Here is a 16,722-nt window from a genome sequence, read left to right on the forward strand (position 1 = left end):
ACAGGTGAATGAGAAATTATGAAATATTAGGAGGGTAAGTGATAAAAAAGAGCCTAAGTAGGGGATATTTTTTAAGAATATAAAATTGAGAAAATTAAATACAATTACTAAAATATATGGTATAAAATAAAAAGAGTGAACTTAATCCTAGCTCTTAGATGGCATGTATCTTAATTTTCTCCCAATTTTCGGAAAACTAAAGTTTGGAGAGAATTCGCATCATATCCTTGTGTATTATACAGTTGAATTCAAGATAGTCGTATGTAGTACGAGGACTTTTTTCCCCCTAATATTATATCTCCAGAGACTATTTCCCGTGAAAGCAAATCTAGTTTAGAGGTCAATTGACTTAGTATTCTATATATTTGCTCTTAGTGTGCTTCTCTTCTCCATCACCGTTTGGCTTCTGTAATTTATCTTCTATTTTCATCTTTGTTTTCTATTGCTACCCAAAAACATAATCAATGGATTCACCAGCCTTGAAAAATAATAGAGTAATTATATCACTCGTTTTTCCCCTCATCTTGTTTCTTGTTTTAGACTTTTCACTTGCTGTTTCTTCTAATTCTACAGAAGAAGCCCATGCTCTTGTGAAATGGAAAGCCAGCCTTGAAGTCCATAGCCGTTCTCTCTTACATTCATGGTCTCTTTCTTCTGTAAATGCCACCAAAATAAGCCCCTGTGCTTGGTCAGGAATTCATTGCAACCATGCCGGAAGAGTCTTCGGAATTAATCTGACAAGCATAAGTCTAAATGGTACTCTTCTTGAATTCTCATTCTCATCATTTCCTCATCTTGTGTATCTTGATTTATATAATAACGAGCTCTTTGGTATCATCCCTCCTCAAATCAGCAACCTTTCCAACCTGGAGTACCTTGATTTTTCAGCTAATAAGTTGTTTGGTCAGATACCATCAGGAATTGGCCTTCTGACCCATCTGACGGTCCTTCACATTTCGAGAAATTGGTTGAGTGGCTCAATTCCACATGAAGTGGGCCAGTTAACTGTTCTTAATCAGCTTGCTTTAGATTCTAATTTTTTGAATGGTTCAATCCCTCGTTCTCTTAGCAATTTCACCAACTTCGTTTTTTTTATCTTTATAATAATTCATTTTCTGGTTCCATTCCTCAACAAATAGGAAACTTAAAGTCACTTTTTGATCTAGAGTTATGCATAAATCAACTTAGCGGTGCTATACCTCTTTCAATTGGTAATTTGACCAATTTGAGATTCTTATTCCTTTATCATAATGAGCTTTCTGGTATCATTCCTCAAGAAATCGAAAATCTCAAGAAGTTAAATTCTTTACTGCTAACTAAAAACAATTTTCGAGGTCAAGTTCTCAAAAGCTTCAGAAATTTGACCGACCTAGTCAAACTACGTCTTAACCAAAACTATTTAACAGGAAATATACCAAAACTTTTGATACTTATCCAAACCTCACTTTCATTGATCTCAGCAATAACAATTTTTTTGGTGAAATCTTATCAGACTGGGGAAGATGCCCACAATTAAGTCTTTTAGATGTTTCAATAAATAATATTACTGGAAACATACCGTTTGAGATTGGAGAATCACCTCAGTTACAATATCTTGATCTTTCTTCAAATTATATTGTTGGTGAGATTCCAACACAACTTGGAAATATAATTTATCTCAACAGGATTAGTTTGAGTGGGAATAAACTCTCTGGACGTATACCTGGAGAGCTTGGGTCACTCATTAATCTCGAGTACCTTGACTTGTCTGCAAATCATCTGAGCAACTTTGTGCTAGAAAGTCTTGGCAGCTTGGTTAAATTGTATTATTTGAATTTGAGCCACAATAAATTGAGTCAACAAATTCCAATTGAATTAGATAATTTGATTCACCTTTCAGAGTTAGATTTGAGTCATAACTTTTTGGGAGAAAAGATATCATCTCGAATCTGCAGAATGGAAAGCTTGGAGAAGCTCAATTTGTCCTACAACAACCTATCAGGTCTCATTCCAAGATGCTTCGAGGAGTTGCATGGCCTATTACACATTGACATATCCTATAATAAGTTAGAGGGACAGATTCCTAATAGCACAACATTCAGAGATGCTCCGTTGGAGGCATTACAAGGAAACAAAGGATTGTGCGGAGATATCAGAGGATTTCCATCATGCATGTCATACAAAAAAGCTTCCCGGAAGATTTGGATTGTTATTGTGTTCCCTCTTTTAGGTATGGTTGTCCTTTTTATTGCTTTGACCGGATTTTTCTTCATTTTCCGTCAAAGGAAAAATGATTCACAAACACAATAGAGTGGCTTTGGAAATACTCCAGGGATGCTTTCAGTGTTAACCTTTTAAGGGAAAATCGTTTACGAAGAAATCATCAGAGCGACTAATGATTTTGATGCTAAGCATTGCATTGGAAAAGGTGGACATGGAAGTGTTTACATAGCTAGGGTGCCATCTGGAGAAATCTTTGCAGTTAAGAAATTTCATTCCCCACTTCTCGGTGAGATGTTGATAGGTCCCAGTCAAAGCTATTGTATTTTGTATGTAAATAGGATTCTACTTAGGGCGAGAATCAGCCACAAGAATTTGTTATTGAATTCACTCTCTCTTATTCTGCATAATACTTGAGTTTAAATACACGAAGGACTAACAGACTCCTCCTAAAAATAATGTCACAACTACTGAAAATTAGTAACTGAATCCAGATAAAGCCAGCACCTATTAAAATAACAAAATACTTGCTAACAGAATTTGATTAAGCCTTAACTTGCACGTGACTAAGCTGACCACTCCACTAAATCCACTAAATCCTCAACGGCTCCATGCATTCTTGACTCATTCCTTTTAGACAGTGAACTTGCAATTCTTGATGGGCACACGTTGAGACTTTCGTGGCTTATCAGATGTCGTTTCAGCAAGAAGAATTCCTTAATGAAATTCAAGCATTGACAGAGATACGACATCGAAACATTGTGAAATTTTATGGCTTCTGTTCACATCCCAGACAATCATTTATAGTTTATGAGTATCTGGAAAGCGGTAGCTTGGACAAGATCCTCAACAATGATGCATCGGCAAAAGAATTGGGTTGGACTCAGAGATTAAATGTGATAAAAGGTGTAGCTGATGCATTATTTTACTTGCACAATAATTGCTTCCCACCAATTGTTCATTGGGACATATCGAGCAAGAACGTGCTGCTGGATTTGGGTTATGAAGCCCATGTTTCGGATTTTAGAATCGCCAAGTTTCTCAATCTGGACTCCTCTAACTGGTCTAAACTTGCCGGTACACACGGAAATGTCGCACCAGGTAATTCTCTGCTAATTATTAAATCTTCACGTCATCATGATCTTTTTTTTTTTTCCTTATGTTACACTGAGCGAAAAAATTGGTGTGACATAGATGATCTAATTTTGTTTTTTCAATTTGCAGAGCTAGCCTACACAATGAAGGTTACTGAAAAATGCGATGTGTACAGTTTTGGAGTGTTAGCATTAGAAGTGATCAAAGGGAAGCATCCAAGGGATTTTCTTTTTGAAATGTCATCTTCATCTTCCAATATGAACATAGAAATATTGGACTCTCGGCTTTCATATCCGTCACTCGATGTCCAAAACAAATTTATGTCAATCATGCAGGTTGCCTTTTCATGCTTAGATCAGAATCCAGTGTCTAGACCAACGATGAAGAGAGTTAGCCAATTATTATGTGAAATTTTTTTCGAAGTCTAGTCCATTAACGGTTTTTTATAATCTTGTATGTACTTTTCTGATAAATTATTCACGTTGTGAGTCTTTGTAGCAAAGGTCTTCCTGTTTTTAATACCATTGTAGTTTGAAGTTCAATCTAAGCAGTTTCACTATAACCCTGATCACAACGTCCGTTAACGCTTGAATAATTTATATATATATGTATGTATATTTTAATGGTACATTTATTATAATTTTTAAATTTACGTAGAATTTTTTTTGTTAATTTTTACATATATAGAATATAATATTATAATTCTTCTAAGAAAATTTTTTATTTTTGAGAAATTTATTCTAGTAAATTACATATTGCAAATTAAATTTAATGTTAAAAAATGATTTTTCATTGAGGGATTATTTTAATGTAAAATGGAAGCCAATTATTCTCAAATTACTATTAAATTAAAAGATTAACAAACTTGATATTCAGTTCTTGATTAATTATGGAGATCACTTAAAAAAGAACAAAAAGGAAAAGATAATGAAGCAAACATCAGTAAGAAAATATAGGACAAAACATAAGGTCATATCAACTTTAGACCCTGCTGTTTGCAATGGCATTTGGTATCATCATGATTCGAGAAACAAGTTTACTATGTAATGCCACCAATATTTGAAAACAAACGAAAAAAGAAAATGCTAATGATACAAAATAAAAGAAAAATAAGACTCAACAAATTTTGATGATTAAATTAAGAGAATTGCTTCTGAATTCAGCTCCTCATTGGTATCTTCTTGCTCCTTGTGCAGAAACTGCTAATAACCCATGGCTAACTCAGTTTATTGCTGTGTAAAACTATAGATTCTTTCATGGAAGAGAAACAATGTTGGTAGTATTTGAAACTGAGAGCTGCACCCTAAAAACAAGTAAAAGAAGACATAATCCCAAGAACTAATACTAGACAAAATTGCAATTCAGAAAAAACACAAGGGAATCTTCCCATTTTAAAGAGTTAAAAAAAGAAAAGCAAAATGTAGATCATATTGAAAAACAAATTATAGGTTATATAAAACAACATCTAAAGTCTTTCTACACAAACATTAGTAAAACAGTACCTGTAAATTTCCTGGTGTCATTTTTGCAGCATAACAGCAGCTAAACAACACTTGCAAATTTGCAAATGCAATTTTTCTACACAAACAGTGGCAAAACAACACCTAGAAACTTCCACCTGGTGTTTTTGTTGCATAACAGCAGCTAAGCAACGCCTCAAGACTTCTACATGCTATTTTTTTTTGCACAAACAATAGCAAAACAACACCCAAAAATTTTCATGTATTGTGTTTATGTTAATTACATAACAGCAGCTAAGCAGCACCTGGAAACTTTCAGGTGCTGTTTTTATGATTAAACAGTAGCGAAACAAATTGCATATTATGCTTAAAATAAAACCGCATTCCTAACACACCATTATTGAGGAAACTAAACTCTACATATAATATAATTAATTAATTTAGCTCATCACCCAATAAGATTAAATCAATATAATTAATGCATCTTATGTTTAAAACAAAATATCTTTAAAGTGGGGACTGGATCAAAATTAAAGAACCAAGAGAAATTTATCAAAACAAATTAAAAATATAAAGACTATAGCTCAAGAATTTTGAAAGAATTACAGGGCAAATTAACTCACTCTAATGATACAACTAAGTAATAGTAAAGTATAGACAAATTATTAAAGTTCTATCAAATTCTCCAATTTTCATATTGTAGTTAAAGTGCAACAAATAAAAATACTTGAGTTGTAATTTTAATCTAAAAACAACTAAGTTCTCCAAAAAGAATTGAAAACGCCTCTTCGAATATTTGAGGTCCTTTAGGAGCAGCACCATAAACTCAAGTATTTATAACACTTGCGCACAACCAAAATTTAAAAGGCTCTTCCTGAATTTGATCAGCTAAGTCTCTAGTATGTGCCAATACTAACACTGTAGCACCTTCACCTTGATTATGAATAACCTATGTCAGTTGCGAAAGGAAAATATGAACATGAAGTTTCATTTAGATATTTTTTCAAACACTTGGAGTGCTTTAAATCTTACCTCTTCTTTTAATCAAATGCCATCCACTTTTAAATAAAATTATTTTGACTAGGCTTTCTTTTTAAGCAAAACTAAGCAAAAAAACCTCTCAATCAAACAAAATCAAACTAATTTCCAAAATATATATGTTAAATAAAGCTATTCACCTCAAGCTTAAAGCCATGCATCACATTTCATTGAATTTAATAAGCATTCGATTAAGTCGGCATATCTATCCAAACATGCACAAATAAATAAACGAAGACAAGATATATCTCAACAAAATGAGGAACAAACAATTTCAAAATCTGATTTTTAATTTTCATCCAAAAGCAAACAAATCCTAAAAATTCACACAAAAGCAAGCCCAATTTCATAATCATATTAACAAAATTTCAAAAATTAGTTCTCAGCATTTTTTTAGCATGTGTGATTGATTAACATCATACCCAATTTCTTTACGACGTCAACAAAGACTAGCGATTGTGGCTACGAGATTGGACGTTCATGCATGTCAGTGGTGGCCGGTGGCTGTGAAGGGTTTGTTTAATGGCAAGGATTGGGGCAGTGTGCGCAAAAAAAAAAAAAAAACAATTAGCAAAAAACACAAATTGAAAGGCCATGAAATCAGTTTAAAGTTAAGCCAAATACTTGAAAATCACATCCGCTGTTGACCATTGTGGAAGTTGTGCCGCCGTTGACTGTTCTGGAAGCAGAAGAGGAGAGGAATTAGTAATTAGGTATTTTGAATTTTGAATTCTTTTGCCATGAGCTCGCGTCAGGTGAGAGAGTGAGACTGAGTGAGCGGGGCTGGGGGGTTGTGCATGTGCCGCTGTTGACCGTTGTGGAAGTTGTGCCGCCGTTCATTGTGTCATTCACCATTGTCGAAGAAGAAGAGAATAGAAGAACTAGCTTCGGCAGCCGGCGTGAGGTGAGAGCCTTTTTCTTTGTTATTTTTCCACAAATATATATATGGCCGATTCGGATGTGTGCTTTTTTTTTGAGAAGATAATTAAACTTTCATTAAAGCAAACAAGAGAATACAGATTCCACATCAATTGGTAACGGCGCTGTCCATACAACATTTGAAAGACTCCTTAAAGCAAGCTTAGCCAAGGAGTGGGCATGAGCATTACATGATCTGGGTGTGTAATGGAAACTGATGTGCTGGAAATCCTTCCTTTGATCTTGAATTTCAGAAATCACCCAAACAATCTCTGTCTTGCTTCCCTCTTGGTTGTTAATCAACTTTGCTACATCTTGACAATCTGTCTCCACCATTAAAGAGCTAAGAGCTGCATTTTTTGCCACAACTAATCCCCATTCAACAGCTTCTGCTTCTGCAACCTTAACATCTCCAGAAAATTTTGTGGTCTTGACAGCAGCCACAATGATTCTGCTGTTTGAATCTCGGATTACAGCTCCTAACCCTGCTATTCCTTTTTCATGATTAATAGCGGCATCCACATTAGCCTTGAAAACATTTGCAGGAGGAGGGCACCACTTCTGGCTCTTCATTGGATTGTGCATTCCCCCTGATCCGTGCCCTTGCTGACTCACCCGTTTATAAGCCTCAACTACAGCCTCAGCTTTAGCCACCACTCGCCAGCAGTCCATCTTTTTGTCCGATTCGGATGTGTGCTTGCTACCGTTTCTATAGGTTTCAGGTTTTGTGAAATTTTTTTAATTATTTATTAATTAAACTCATCTCAACCGTTGGATTCATTATATTGAATCCCATGGTCATCTTTTACGCCTATATCACATACATGCAGGTATTGTAGCAAAGGTCGTAGAATCCAATATAGGACCCAATGATGGCCCACATAAATCCCCACTACTTTTTTTTTTTTTTTGAGACTGATTAATCATCAGATTACTACATTACACAGATATTTACAACAACTGTTTATTGTAGCAGAGATATTACACAGATATTTACAATTAGATATACATGATTGGGACTTACATTATTACAATGAATTCTATGAAGTACATGCCCAATACAAATAACCCCTCACAGGAGAGGATGTCCATACTCCACTTGCATTTCGCAAGGGAGAATGATATAAAGAACATTTAGCCCCCACAATGCTTTTGTAGGGGCTAGAACCGCTGCCCTCACAATGCTTGTGAGGGCAGCAGCCCACCATTTCGGCCAAGGCCGAAGTGGCCCCACTACTCTTCTTATGTCCTCGTTAGAGACAACTTTTAAGTTTTAAGAGTCCATTGAAACTATTTTTTAAATTATGTTATAAATAACATAATTTTAAAGTTATGTATACTGACTCAGGGACGGGGCCACTGTGTTAAAAACATTTGCATGAAATGGTCGGGACCTTATTTTAGGTGCTTATAATTTTATCAATATACAAGGGCAATGTTGGTATTTTATATGAAAATATTTGTGTACTCTTAGGGGTGGGCAAAAATAGTTGATTAATCAAAAACCGAACCGAACCGATCGGTTCGGTTCGGTTTTTTTGCGGTTTTTTTACACCCAAAAAACCGAATTAGTAATATAGAGAAAATAGTAAAACCAGTCGGTTCGGTTTTCGGTTTTAAAAAAAAAACCGAAAAACCGAACCGAGTATCAAATAAACCGAATAATATAATCCCTAAACCTGAAGTGAATAAATTGATCTTCACTTCAGTCACTGAACTCGTGACCTTCAGCCCCTGAACTCATCGCTGCTGTTGCTCGTGCTCGTCGCTGCTGCTGCCGCTGCTCGTGCTTGTCGCTGCTGCTACCGCTGCTCGTGCTCGTCGCTGCTGCTGCTGCTGCTCGTGCTCGTCGTTGTTGCTGCCGCTGCCGCTGCTCGCTGCTGCTGCTGCAGCCTGCCGCTGCTCGCTGCTGCTGCTGCAGCCTGCCGCTGCTTGCTGCTCTCGCTGCTGCTGCTGCAGCCTGTCGCTGCTGCTGGTCGCCGCTGCTGCTCATCGCCGAGTGATCTCCACAAAGCTACAACTTGTGAGTTTGCTATTACTTGGATTTTAATGGTTTCACATGATGATGTGCTCATGCCGAGAGTAAAAACAGTAAAACTTGAAACAGAGTTTAACGTTGTTGGACTTGTGAGTGTTTGCTGTTGGGGTAGATTTAGATGAGCCGAGTTGGTTAGCTTCATAGCTTTTCAATAATTTGCTTTGATTATTGTGTAATATATGATAATTTTGTGACGATGGTGGTTTATATATGTGATTAAAAGCTAAACTAGTGGATTTGTAAGCATGCACTCGGCAAAGCATTTGAGCAGGTATTTTCATCTTTTCGTTATCACATTCCTCTAATCAATTAGCGTTAATAAAAAAAATGATTAATAACGTAAATGGAGGGACTTGGGTTCAAATCTCTAAATTAAACTCGTGATCATTAATATAAGCAAACTACAAGTAGTCTATCTTGATCAACGTTTTCAACTCTTCCAGGATTGTCCCACTTCCAAAATTTTTTATTCAAACAATTATTGAAAGCTCATTTCTATATAATATTTCAACAAGAACAAGCAGAGGAGTAATTGGGATTATGATTTATTTTGATTTGAACTTGTTATTTGAATATGTTATGTGTTATTGAACATTGTTTGAGACATATTTTTATTTTTTGTTTGTTAATTTTTTATGTTTGTTGTAGATTTATTAATTTAAGGTTTTAAATTTAAAAAAGCCCAAAATAGGCCCAATAGGCCCATAATCGAAATAATCGAACCGAACCGAATCGAATTATTTCAATTAATCGAGTATTTGATTATTTCGGTAATTTGATTAATCGCGATTATGATTTTAAAATAATCGTAATCGAACGATTATGAAAATTTTAGTAAAAAACCGAACTGAACCGAACCGCGCCCACCCCTATGTACTCTTATAAAATGTTATTATTATAATTATATAATTTACTATTATATATTAATCATAGGCAGTAAAATATATTTATAGTCATAATGTTGGAATCAAATTAATTTTATTACTTTAAGGAGATTATAATTTAATACAGGTGTAGTCAGAAATTTATTGTTTTGATCTAATTATTCTTACTAGGGGTGGGCGCGGTTCGGTTCGGTTCGGTTTTTTACTAAAATTTTCATAATCGTTCGATTACGATTATTTTAAAATCATAATCGCGATTAATCAAATTACCGAAATAATCAAATACTCGATTAATTGAAATAATTCGATTCGGTTCGGTTCGATTATTTCGATTATGGGCCTATTGGGCCTATTTTGGGCTTTTTTAAATTTAAAACCTTAAATTAATAAATCTACAACAAACATAAAAAATTAACAAACAAAAAATAAAAATATGTCTCAAACAATGTTCAATAACACATAACATATTCAAATAACAAGTTCAAATCAAAATAAATCATAATCCCAATTACTCCTCTGCTTGTTCTTGTTGAAATATTATATAGAAATGAGCTTTCAATAATTGTTTGAATAAAAAATTTTGGAAGTGGGACAATCCTGGAAGAGTTGAAAACGTTGATCAAGATAGACTACTTGTAGTTTGCTTATATTAATGATCACGAGTTTAATTTAGAGATTTGAACCCAAGTCCCTCCATTTACGTTATTAATCATTTTTTTTATTAACGCTAATTGATTAGAGGAATGTGATAATGAAAAGATGAAAATACCTGCTCAAATGCTTTGCCGAGTGCATGCTTACAAATCCACTAGTTTAGCTTTTAATCACATATATAAACCACCATCGTCACAAAATTATCATATATTACACAATAATCAAAGCAAATTATTGAAAAGCTATGAAGCTAACCAACTCGGCTCATCTAAATCTACCCCAACAACAAACACTCACAAGTCCAACAACGTTAAACTCTGTTTCAAGTTTTACTGTTTTTACTCTCGGCATGAGCACATCATCATGTGAAACCATTAAAATCCAAGTAATAGCAAACTCACAAGTTGTAGCTTTGTGGAGATCACTCGGCGATGAGCAGCAGCGGCGACCAGCAGCAGCGACAGGCTGCAGCAGCAGCAGCGAGAGCAGCAAGCAGCGGCAGGCTGCAGCAGCAGCAGCGAGCAGCGGCAGCGGCAGCAACAACGACGAGCACGAGCAGCAGCAGCAGCAGCGACGAGCACGAGCAGCGGTAGCAGCAGCGACAAGCACGAGCAGCGGCAGCAGCAGCGACGAGCACGAGCAACAGCAGCGATGAGTTCAGGGGCTGAAGGTCACGAGTTCAGTGACTGAAGTGAAGATCAATTTATTCACTTCAGGTTTAGGGATTATATTATTCGGTTTATTTGATACTCGGTTCGGTTTTTCGGTTTTTTTTTTAAAACCGAAAACCGAACCGACTGGTTTTACTATTTTCTCTATATTACTAATTCGGTTTTTTGGGTGTAAAAAAACCGCAAAAAAACCGAACCGAACCGATCGGTTCGGTTCGGTTTTTGATTAATCAACTATTTTTGCCCACCCCTAATTCTTACTGCATGTGAGAGGTAAAGTTTGATCTAATTATTCTTACAAGTGAGAGGTAAAGTATGGTCTATACTAATAATTAAGTTATGGAGCATGTCGAATCCATTGTATAAATATTGATAAAAAAAAAGACACTATTTTAGGAATTGGTACATATACATAGAGATGGCCAATGGGCCGGATAGCACATGGCACAGCACGTGTCCGTACAGCACAGCGCGACATGAGCACGTTTCAGTGGAGCACGCGGCACGGCATGGCACGGACGTGGGTTGGGCCCGGCTTAGAATTTTAGCCACGCGGGCCTTAAATGCATGGTACGATTAGAGATAGGCTAAGCAGAACACAATAAAAAAGTTTGCAATAAACACGTTTTATTTTTTAATGAAAGTAAATTTAAAATTCTATGATTTTACAAATAACTTGAAATTGAATTTTTTAAATTCATTTAATTCTTAGTTTAAAAAATACTATAAATAAATAATTGACATCATGATTTTAATGAATAAAATTATAAATTTATGATTTTATAAATATGCATTAATATTATTGTGAACTATAATTTATGACTCTATATAAGTTCAAGTTAACAATTAAGTTAATCCTTAAGAAAAATTTATTATTATTATTGTTGTTAAGTATTAAAAAAATTCTAAAATTATAAGGTCAAACTTAGTAATTAATATTATATTCTCTTACTATTATTAGTTTATTATTATTGAATATGGACTTGAGTTTTGAATTTTCGATTATATTAAATTTGATTAAGGCACAAACCTAAAAAAATATATAAACTTGAAAAAAGTATGCCAACAGCTTAACATGCACTCCTTAAAATTTAAAAAAAAAAACATTTTATTGGGCTTTTTTTCTTAGGCACGGCACGTGTGTCGGGCCAGGACTAAGCAAAAAAAATTAGGCATGGCATGGCACGGCACGGCACGACACGGTACATAGCGGGCATAGCACGGCACGAGCACGAGCACACATGGGCCTTATTTTACCAGCCCAGCCCATTGGCCATCTCTACATATGCAGTATTGCAAATATGCAAATTAAGTCATCTTTAAAAAGTCTAAATATTTGCATTCGCCTTAATGTTTTTCTCTTAATGTAAGTTTGATAAATATTACGTAATAATTTGGTAATAACTCTAAATAATAAATTATTATCTCAAACAACTTTTGAAAAATATTTATTATATTTTAAACTATATAGCATATATTTTTAACAATGTACAAATAACTATTACTATGTGAAGTCTAATTGATGGATCTAGAAAAATTATAATTTATTACAATGTGAAGTTTATTCTTATTTATAACTAGTTTAGATTGAACTAAAATTTTTTATGATTACATAGATATTGTTCTTATATAAAGTATCACGATAGAAATGTTTTACTGTATATACAAAAAAATAAATAACTAGATTTATTTTATCTTACTTACCCCCACTTCTCAATTAACTGCACTAAAATTTTAAGCAATCTTTATTTGTCAATAGACCTCATTTAATCTCCACTTTAACTTTTCTAGAAATTTTATCCTTTTCATACACCCAACCATTCATGAAGAACACGAAGATCTCCAATCTAAACAATTGTCAGGCTGATTTTTGGTAGCAAATTCATTTAAAAGAAGTTCCACTCTCACTAGAGTAATTCGTGATTAGCCATCCACATTCAATTCAGAGTAAATTCTATGTATGGTGCTTCTCCAGTCGCTCTGGACATTATCAGGCTACTGCCGAAACAACGGCTCGTTGTGGTGTGTAGAATTTTTAGCAAGAAGTTAAACTGAGATAGAAGTAGTAAAGAAAGAATGGATTTTCTTCTCATTACCCTTCCAGTAGTTCCCCATTAAATTTATATAGCCTGATGCGTAAATTAGTAAGTGTACTAGTCGGCACAAGTAATATAATGAAGAGTAGAACATCGTTCCACAGAAATTGTATATTCTATTAGTTATCGAAATTATTATAGCCCTAATTTATTTGAACAATCGAATAAGCGAATTTAGATTAAAATAAAAATAAAATAAAAAAGTTAAAAATTAAATAAAGATGCAGGCAGTAATAGAAATCACTAAGAGATTAAGACACTATGACATCCGATTTTACCATAACCAATACAATTTAATCATCTATCTATGCTATTAAAATTTATTACTCATGTTGACAGTGAATTTCTCTAATCTATTCAATATTTTCTCTCGAATAATATAAAAAATATCCTCATATATTAACCCACTATATCTCTATGTGAATTTAAATATGCAAAGATTCTTTAAGTTCTATGCAAATTCTTAGAAAAACTGAATGAATCACGTTGGTACATCTATGTTTTTCGTTCAATTCATGGCATTTATAAAAATACACAAATCTCCTCTCGGTCTCATTATGCACCCTCAAATCATTCAAATATTGGTCAGATATTTAAAAGAATTAAACACAATAATAGACACTCAACCATAAAATAATAAACTAAAAATAACACAGGTTTATGAAATTAAATTTTCATAATTAGGCTACATCATAGCCCCAATAAAATAAATTAATTCATAGAAATATAAAGAGAATCCATAAATTTAATTGAGAACATTCAAACAAAATAATAAAAAAAAAAAAGAGAAAGAGTAAACACAAAAAGTTGTCTCCCTCCAATCTCTACAATCGACTTCTCCAAATTTGCAGCCGCGGCTTCTCTTTTTTTTTTTTTTTTCTTGCTCTCGGTTTTTCTCTCTAATATTCGCGGCTGCCCTGCCCTCCTCTCTTCATTCGGTCCTCCGTTGCTTCCGCTTGGCCCTTTTATATTGCTTCAATTGTGTCCTTCAAATCCTTATAGGGAAAGAATTAAAAACAAAAGGCAAGCCGCCTTATTCTTTCATGCATGCACGTGACTTGTTCAATTAATAAGCTAATAAAGATTTGGTCAAAGCCCATCACAAGAATGTTTTCTTCTTTTAATTCATTCTTCGTATGATTTGCCTTATTAATTAACTTATTTCCAATGCTAAGTCTCCTCATCTTCACGTGAAATTCAATTAAACCTTGGATGCTTCAATTTTCTTCCATTTTAACTCCCAATACTTTTCTTAAATTTCCAATTAATTTCTTCTTTAAGTTCTCCTTACTTAAATATTCTGATTTAATTCTTCTTTATTCCCAAAATACACCTAAAATAACAAAATATAAAAATGAAAGTAAAATTAACATAATAAAAATAACTTAACCTAAAATTAAGTTAAAGAATATATAAAAAATAATATATATATTACTAGCACATCATAGCCTTTGAACTTTACATACACTAAGTTAAGAAATAGAACAACAATAGCAGAATAATTTGGAACGTGACTAAGGTCCCCAACTAACAGAATTCTAACTAGCTTGACTAAGGTTTGATCAATTGATAACGCTGACCAAATCTTCCACTCTTGCTTGCAAATCGTGCACGTAACCCCCCATGCATATTAGGGGTGTTTAATGGTTTAGATTTATTGAATTTTGTCAAACCTAAGTCCAATCCATCATTTATTGGATATTCTATTTTAGATCACATCTGATCTAATCATTAATTGAAATATAATATAATCCAAAGTAGTAAAAATTAAAATCCAATTTAATTTGAACGATCAATTCGATTAATCCAATAGGATAAAAAAATTACAAATAAAAATCATCAATTGCTCTCAAAGTTCAAATTACTGACAACTAAAAACAAAAATTCAACTCCTTTAATATTTCATGATACATATTTTTATTATCACGTGATTGAAACATTATTGACATTGGTTGAGACTTACAGTTTGTACTATGTAGTAGTATTATTATTATTATTTGTAAATTTATAGTTATACGAAATTAGGCTATATTTCTTTTAGCAAGTTAAATACGAAAGTGACATGTAACTTTTTTTAAAAAATAAACAAAATAAAAATTAATTGTTTGGATTGATTTATATTGGATTTAAACACATAAATCCATAAACTAATCTAACAACATTAGATTTCCCATTTTGCAACCCAATTCAATCCAGTCAAAAGATCAATCCGACAAAAATTAGATTGGTTTGGATTGAATCAATTGGTTTGATTTGATTAAATTAGATCTTGAACACCCCTACTGCATACGGAGCACATGTCACATTGTCATTGCCAGTGCATGGGTTCCATTCGTTGCTAAAGATTTTTCTTTTTCTTTTTTTCTTTTTTTTTTCCAAAAAATGAGGCTTCCAATTGTTTGTTATTTTACGAATTACTTAAACTTTTATTTCAACTTTGATACACACACACACACACACATCCAGGCTTAGCCGAAAACTTACTAAATCAAACTGTATTTTGGCATAAGTATATAGCTAACTAAGTACAATTATAAAAAACTAATTGATTACAATTATTGAATTATATTATTTCAATGAAGTTAATTTAAGATTTTAGTACTTATTATTTATTTTTAAAAATTTTAAATTATATAATTATTTGAACTTAACCGCTTCTATATTGAATATCTGACTTTGCCATTGCCTAAAGTTTTTTGTCCACAATGATACACGGCCTATCTTTAGTTAGAATTGCCTAAGAATAATAGATTTATGTACAATATGTTACATGTCTAATAGGAACATTCGAATTTGGACTTTTTTGCTCAAATGGAACATTACTTGCCAATGCCATGCTCATTTATATCTCACGTAAATTAGGTTCATAAGATGTGAGTTGCTTGTCACTTGCTCGCCCAATTATCCAATGTGGGGAAATTTAGCTCTTGTTGGTCGGGCTGGGCTCCTTTTCAGCCCGGTTAGCAAAAAAAAAGGATATGTATACCTATTTGGAGAATTAGTTACAAGGACCTTATATTTTTAAAAAAGGGACACCAGAATTTTTTTTTAACCTATTAATTAAAAAATTAATTTTAAAGATTTTTAATTAACAAAAATTTAATATAAGTAATATAATCTATTTAGTAAACTAATAATATTAAATTGTTTTTGATATTTTAAATAATATTAAAATTTTAAATTATTATATTTATTTTAATAATATATTTGTAATATTATAAAGATTTTAAATAAATCTTTAGGTTAAATAGATTTTACAATTAAAAAAATCTTCATATTAATAATATTAAAATTAAGTTTTACATAGTATTCAAAGTAATTTTAATTTTTATCTATTTATTTTAATATTATGTTTCTATCTATTATTAAAAAATACTTTAATATAATAAAATAAGTCTAATAGACTGAACAAATAAAATTATTTTAAGGAGTAAAATTATTTTGAAATGTATATATTATTACATTTATTTTAATGTCATATGTCCAATTATTATAAAATTTTGGGGTTATTTTTTTGGGGATTTATAGAGTCAAAGGACATAATGGTTAAAAAAATGGGACTTGGTGTCCCTTATTAAAAACTCGGGGGTCTTTATGACCATTTTCTTAGATTTTGGGGGTATAGATGTCCTTTTTCTAAAAATTAAAGGTTTCAATAATAAATTTAGT

At 32.9% G+C, this 16,722-nt stretch overlaps 2 protein-coding genes across 4 annotated transcripts; one reads left to right on the forward strand and one right to left on the reverse strand.

The window, feature by feature from the left end:
- The first annotated feature begins 464 nt into the window (after positions 1-464).
- LOC18056169 (MDIS1-interacting receptor like kinase 2) lies at positions 465-3,878 on the forward strand. The gene is made up of 6 exons (XM_024177713.1): positions 465-1,047; positions 1,493-2,209; positions 2,339-2,488; positions 3,007-3,300; positions 3,424-3,683; positions 3,825-3,878. The coding sequence occupies exons 1-6, from the start codon at positions 465-467 to the stop codon at positions 3,876-3,878; spliced, it is 2,058 nt and encodes a 685-aa protein (XP_024033481.1).
- A 405-nt stretch (positions 3,879-4,283) lies between these two features.
- On the reverse strand, positions 4,284-7,342 carry LOC112101553. Of its 3 annotated transcripts, none has more exons than XM_024192228.1 (2): positions 6,215-7,342; positions 4,284-4,597 (listed from the first exon to the last, which is right to left on the reverse strand). In XM_024192228.1, the coding sequence occupies exon 1, from the start codon at positions 7,293-7,295 to the stop codon at positions 6,789-6,791; it is 507 nt and encodes a 168-aa protein (XP_024047996.1). In that variant the 5' UTR covers positions 7,296-7,342; the 3' UTR covers positions 4,284-4,597; positions 6,215-6,788. The 3 variants fall into 3 exon arrangements, with proteins under 3 accessions (XP_024047996.1, XP_024047998.1, XP_024047997.1); XM_024192230.1 differs by lacking the exon at positions 4,284-4,597 and adding an exon at positions 4,895-4,912; XM_024192229.1 differs by lacking the exon at positions 4,284-4,597 and adding an exon at positions 5,368-5,687.
- Between the last annotated feature and the right edge of the window lie 9,380 nt (positions 7,343-16,722).

Source organism: Citrus clementina, unplaced genomic scaffold, assembly GCF_000493195.1.
Source record: "Citrus clementina cultivar Clemenules unplaced genomic scaffold, Citrus_clementina_v1.0 scaffold_1, whole genome shotgun sequence".
Classification (NCBI taxonomy): Eukaryota; Viridiplantae; Streptophyta; class Magnoliopsida; order Sapindales; family Rutaceae; genus Citrus; species Citrus x clementina.

What these genes read in the sequence shown, in the direction of transcription:
- LOC18056169 (XM_024177713.1), top strand. Translation starts at nt 465, where the DNA reads ATGGATTCACCAGCCTTGAAAAATAATAGAGTAATTATATCACTCGTT. An exon ending in TATTGTGTTCCCTCTTTTAG is followed by an intron (nt 2,210 to 2,338) that starts GTATGGTTGTCC and finishes TAACCTTTTAAG; the next exon opens with GGAAAATCGTTTACGAAGAA. An exon ending in ATTTCATTCCCCACTTCTCG is followed by an intron (nt 2,489 to 3,006) that starts GTGAGATGTTGA and finishes AATCATTTATAG; the next exon opens with TTTATGAGTATCTGGAAAGC.
- LOC112101553 (XM_024192228.1), bottom strand. Translation starts at nt 7,295, where the DNA reads ATGCACAATCCAATGAAGAGCCAGAAGTGGTGCCCTCCTCCTGCAAAT.